This window comes from Cryptomeria japonica, chromosome 5 (assembly GCF_030272615.1).
Source record: "Cryptomeria japonica chromosome 5, Sugi_1.0, whole genome shotgun sequence".
Classification (NCBI taxonomy): Eukaryota; Viridiplantae; Streptophyta; class Pinopsida; order Cupressales; family Cupressaceae; genus Cryptomeria; species Cryptomeria japonica.
Window position 1 is genome coordinate 299,454,124 of NC_081409.1, and position 6,482 is coordinate 299,460,605.

Below are 6,482 nucleotides of genomic sequence, written 5' to 3' on the forward strand. Positions count from 1 at the left end.
GCAACACAATTTGACAGAAATTTAAATGTCTATTTTCTGCCATTTGGTTCTTATGCCAAAAAGCAAGGGAGAAAAGTTATAGGTTTTCCTTTCTTGCTGAAGACATCCATCCATGTAGTTACGAGAAAATAGGGTTTTTGTTGATGAAGAGTCTATTTTTGTAGATGGTAGACTGGTTCAAACTTACATTGCAATGGGACAAAAGAGATGATGAGGTACCTTGTAGAAGTTGTGGAGAAGATCGGGCATATTGAAAGCGCCCACATTGAAGGAAGTAATGAGCCATCTTGCCAGGAGTTCAAGCTTGAAAAGAGGCATCTTAGTTTTCCCACGCGTTCAAGAACTTTGCATGCTGATGATATTGGGGTATGTATTTCATAATGTTATATGTCTCATGTGTAGAAGTGTTGTTTTCAAGCAAACACAACAAAATGATGTTTGTCATACAACTTTTTACCATTTGTTTTCTTTTTTTTCCTAAAAGCTCAGACTTATAAATTTTTAGTGGTAGCACATTATCAGTTGGTATGCATGGTTATGGAGAGTCTAGATCACTATACAAGATCTTTCTCTTTAAACTTAAACCAAGGATGCATTTCTTATTCCACGTTTTGAGAATATGCTTGTAGAGATTTTTTTTCTGGGTTGTGGGTTGATCTCTAACATACATTAGGTGCAAAATATATCACTGACTGTAAGTACGCAAGCATGGTAATCATGCTTTCGACATCAATAACGCTAAATGTTGCTCCAGTCAATGGGATTATTTGTTGTAATGGTAGTTTACAGATGACAAAGCTTCAATAGATGTGTTGCTTCTCCTCTAAGGCATTTGGCACCTGATATTGTTGTTGTACTAAGATCTCTCTCTACATTGAATTTAGTATTTACCAGTGGTAGAAGACCTGGTCATACTTTTGACATATTCAACGCACTAGAGAAGAAACTGTTTGGTATTTTGGAGGGGTATTGTTTGTTTGATAGTTGCAAGTAAATATGGACCACTTCCAAATTATTCCTATACACACATAAACTTTGTTAGTGGTATGAGCTATGAAATGTAAGTTTGATGTTGAAATACAAATTCTCAATAAGCATCCTTCATCAAAGTGTGAGGCAAAGGTAAAATTTGATAACAACAAAGAGGAAAATAGCATAATAGCATGCAAATGTAAAATAGCAAGCAGTTCGAAGATTACATTCGTCTTGTGAAAGGGAGTTTTGGTTATTGGCCTCATCAAGTCATTTCACATCTGCAATGAAGGATCATTTTAAGGAGTCATCAAGTAAATTAACCTCTGCTTTGATATGGCTTTGAAACTACTTTATACTACTGTCTTTTGAAGATTTAGGAACCTTGTCTCAGGATTCCTGTCACATGATTTGCCTTCTTTTATTGTATTACATTTGTTTTGATAGTGATATTAGTATCTGTCATGGGCTATCATTATTTCTCTTTTATGACTGTCTTTGTGCATTCAAACTGCCTTTTTCTGATTTTTGCCATGACTGCTAATTCTTGGGCCCATGATTGTTCTCCTCTAGATTGTTCTTGTCATCTTAATGCATCTATCTTTCATGATAATGATTATAACTTTCTTAGTGCTAATGACTATCATTTATGAAGCTATCAATGACTTTCAAAGGCTTTGGGGACTGGTCCATATTATCTTTTGCTAGCCTAAGGACTGCCATTTTTGAATTTGTCAATGTTCTGAAACTTTGTCCTTGTATGTGAAAGCTACTATGTGATCCACTTCAACATTTTGATGCTCTGCTAAGGTGTCTATCTCTATGGCACTGACTACTCTTAAAGACTCTGAAAAGTCATTGTCATACCTGCTCTTGGCTGATCCAACTCAAATCTATCCTTTAAGCTGCTTTCACTGTATATAGCATCTGATGGCCCCTCTTGAGACTGCTTCATGTTCACTGCTCTGCCTTTGTGTTGTTTTTAGGAATCAGATTTAAATTAAATAACAGAAATTGAAAATGCAACACATTATGTCACAAAACAACACAGCAGTACCCTGGGAAAACGTCCCTCCTAGAGGAAAAACTCAGCAACAAGATTCAACTCTGATTATATTAATATCAAAAGATATTCAAGTTCAAATTCCCCACCTAGGGCATAAACAAAATGACTTATCTGAATCTTGGATTCGGATCAGAACATGACGGAACCTGAATCTCATATAGGGCAGATCTTCAACAAACTTGAAGCACAATAGTCTGAAAAATACTTCGCTCTATAAATTTGCCCTGCTTCAATGAATTGGCTCAGCAAGTTGACTCAATATAGCTCAGACTATGATTGCAGACCTTCAATCAAGATTGCTGACCTTCAGACTGTGTTCGCTGATCTCTAGAATGTGTTCACTGACTTGTTGAAGAATCGCTGATAGTTTAGTAGGAAATTCACTATTTTTGCAGACATCCATTGCTTGTGTTGGATCATTGTTTGTTTTCAAATCACCTTGTAGATATAGGTGAGGCATGCCTTCAATAACCCTAAGTCGGCTTGCATATATTATGCCAAGAGTTTTACATGTTACAATTATATAGGTCAAGGTCTAATTACAAGCTACATATTTGATAGGTCTTGCCCCATAACAATTACATAACACATAAGTTGAACGCCTAAATAAGGCCTGTCCTATTATTATAAGTTGCAATGGGGCCCAACCCAATTACATGAATAACTTAAACTAGAATCCAATTCTAGCTACATATTTCAACACTTTGTACCTACAATAAACTGCTCTATAGATTGATACTCCTCTGTGCATGCCAATACATAATTGTGTTTGCATTCCTACTGTTCATTAGCTCCACACAAATACTGTCATTGATTCCCTATGTCTGCATTTGCATCTTCTCATTCTTTTAATTGTTCTTTATTCTAACAGTCATTTAGAAGGTAATAAATTCTATTATCAAAGTCATGTGTACTTATTGTGCCCTAGACTGTCTTCAATTGGTTAATGATTGCTTTGAGAAAAGAATGTATACCATCTTTGTGATAACTGGTCTTTAGAGCTACTGCTCTCTTTTGAACTATGCTTGCTTCTTTGACTTTGCCTTGGATGCATTGAATGAGACTATGGCATTCTCTATTGCTAATACTTCCCTCATTACTTATTACTGTCTCATTCTTGCTTTTGATAGTGAGATCCTTTGTCTCATATGCGTGAAGCTCTGTGATGTAAAGTTTTATTAGGATATACTGCATGGGTCTGAAACTATTCTTTGACTTGCATAGGTCGTCGATGCTGATGGTGTTTTCTCACTGCCCTTAAAAAACACTGCTTTATCATTATGTCTCCCTTTTCTTGGGACTGTACTCTTGGTTTTTCTTGATTGCATTCACTATTTTGTTCATAGTCCTCGATCTCTCCAAAATTCATGGCTTTATAAAGGAATCTCTCGAATATGTTTGAATATTCATTTAGCTTACTGCTCTTTTGATATGAATTCTTGCTTTTGCTTTCAGTATTTTATATGCTATCTTTAACTCCAGGCTTTTTGAGTTCTCATCGTTGTATGACCATTGTTACCTAGGGCTTCATTGTTGTCTTACTGAAAGCATTGTTTCCTGATTATACTATATTTTCTGTATAGAGGGGCTGTAAACACCTTTGGGATTGTAGCTTCTGTTCCTTTAGACTGAGGTCAACTTTGAAGTGCCATGTCCTCACTATGTATTCATGCATTTGTAGCAGCCTTTGTCTCTCATGATTGCATTTCATTGTGACATGAGACTTTGGGGTTCTAACTCTTCATTAAATATTGTCACTGTTCCTTTTGAGTCTTTGAAGTATTCATGAAACAGTAAACTATCCTTGTTAAAAGAGATGCCATCATTGTGATTCATTTGACAATATTACAAAGCCTTTTTCATTGACTGTATTTTATCCTTGGCTTCTTTTCTTGACTGTGATTTGCACTTTATCTCTTGATGTCATGCTCAATGCACTGTTCTTCTTGTACGCTACTCATGGATGCTCAAAAGTTACATTCTCTGTCATGACTGAGCCAAAGAGTTCTGTGTATTGCATTGGCTACTCATGGGGTTATGTTGATGATTTATTGCTTTGTTGACAGTGCTATTACATAAGGCTACCCCTTCTTTAATGACTTTGGACTGTTATGGTTGTGTGCACAATTGTCATCTTTTATCTTCTATCTCTCTGTTTTAGGAATCTATGCATGCATAATTTGGAAGAAACATACGACTGTGAACTTTGCTTGAAGACATCATGCCACTGTGTTTGCCTTGTGACCTTGTAGATACCTTGTCAACGGGCCACTCTCAATATTGTAGCTGCTCTACATCGATGTTATTTAAACCTTGAAACCCTTATTTCCTTTTTTACAAGAAAGAAATCCCCATGCACAAACAAAAGAATGACTTGTATTGATAGCATAATGACTTTATTTCCATCAAAGGAGAGCTTCAGCAAAATAAGACAGACCTTATGAACAGTTCAAAGTTTCAAAAATTGCCATGTTTCAGAAACTGAAAAGAACATTCTTTTCATATAAACAATTACTTTTATCTAAACAACTTTATCAATTAAAATTTAGAATACAATGAATTGTTTATTTTTAATTATTAATAATTACGATCAAAGTTGCATGCTGCAAACAATTGGTCTCTGATAGTGGAGTAAACCAAATTTGATTCTACTTTTCAGGAAGACTGGACCCAATGATGTAACATTCAAAGTTGCTTCTGTGGGATTTGTCATTCCGATTTGCACCAGCTCCGCAATGAATGGCATAACACCCAATACCCAGTTGTCCCAAGGTAAACTCTTTTATCAACCCCGTGTTTTTTGTTTGGACTGTATTTGCATAATCTATGTGGTTCTAGATACAAAAAATTAATATCACTTCATCTTCACAGGCATGAAATCGTTGGGACAGCAACTAAAGTGGGAAAAGAAGTAAAGAAATTTGTGGTGAGGAACTGTTGGAGTGGGGTGCCTGGTGTGCAGTTGCTATAGCTATGACAGCTGTGAAAAAGGGTTAGAGAAATACTGTGAAAAAGTTGTCTTGACCTACAATTCTATGGATGTAGATGGGTCTATCACCTATGGAGGCTACTCATGTTTAATGGTCTGCGATTAGAAGTAAGTTAACTTCCCAGGATTGATAAACTCATTGTTAAAAATAAGGTTTTTTAAAAACTCAAAACTCCATAAAGTTGTGATATTTCTGATATTTTCTCAGGTTTGTAATTAAGGTGCCAGAAAGCCTACCATTTGATGCGGCTGCCCCATTATTATGTGCTGGAATAACTATTTAGAGCCCCATGAAGTATTTTGGAATGACAGAGAAAGGAAATCGTTTGGGCATAGTGGGTCTTGGAGGCCTGGGTCACATGGCCGCAAAATTTGGCAAATCTTTTGGCTTGCATGTGACCGTTATTAGTACATTCAAATGCAAAGTTATATGGCATAGATCGAATGGTAAAAAGAACATTGTAACAGGAGGCGCTATAGCTTCTATGATTCTTTCAAACAGCACAGGGAACAGCAAGATGAACATGTAAATTTGGCTCGTATAAAGTTGGAAATTGTTGAACCAAGTGATTTCAGATGCCAAAATAAATGTATTAATGCTGGCAGAGCATATAGAAGACTTGTATCATAAACCTAATTTGTGTAGCGTATAGAAGACTTGGTAATTATAAACCTAATTTGTGTATCATCATATTTGTTTAATGAATACTTGTCAACATATTCACTCTCAAGCTTTTCCTTAAGAACATGAGTTGTTGGTTTTTTCTTAAATAATTATTAAGTTTTTTTTTAGGAAATCAAGCCTGTTTTCTTGGATGAAGTTAGTTTGTTATGGTATTTTGTTCAGTGTTTTGTAAGAAATTAAATATATTTACTTTGAATATTGTATTGCTATTTGGAAACATTTTGGTTAAAAACTACACAAAATATTTAAAATAAATTGTTTATTTTTTTAATACTCTTTGGTTGAAAACTATATAACAAATATTTAAAATAAATTCGTTTTTTTTAATACATTTTTTTGTATAGTCTCTAGAGAGACAATAGTTGAGATCTTAAGACATATTGTCTCTCAAGAGACAATATGATTTTAATCCCAACTATTGTCTCTCTAGAGACAATATGTCTTTAAATGTCAGCTTTTGTCTCTAAAGAGACAAATGTGAAATTGTCTGTACAAAGACAAAAATATGTATGTTTAATATTGTCTTTATAGAGACAATAATTTAAGACGATAATTTGAAACACTCGGTTAAAGACGATATTTAAGACAATACACAACTTTTTTTTTGTCTCAAGTTAAGACAAATTGTTCAAATATTGTCTTAAATATTGTCTTAAAACACCCCCCTATGTAGTAGTGGGATATATTGAGTTTTGCCAATCTGATGTGTTATTTACTTTCATTCTCTAGAAAATGACATTATGTTTGACAAATGAGATTGAAAAACCTAC

The 6,482-nt window shown here is 34.7% G+C and overlaps 1 protein-coding gene across 1 annotated transcript; it reads left to right on the top strand.

The window, feature by feature from the left end:
- The first annotated feature begins 210 nt into the window (after window positions 1-210).
- Window positions 211-5,758, top strand: LOC131045792 (probable cinnamyl alcohol dehydrogenase 5). The gene is given in 5 exon segments (XM_059220608.1): window positions 211-366; window positions 4,716-4,810; window positions 4,910-4,972; window positions 4,974-5,135; window positions 5,236-5,758. Coding segments are annotated over 5 exon segments (798 nt in total). The 3' UTR covers window positions 5,558-5,758.
- Window positions 5,759-6,482: the final 724 nt, after the last annotated feature.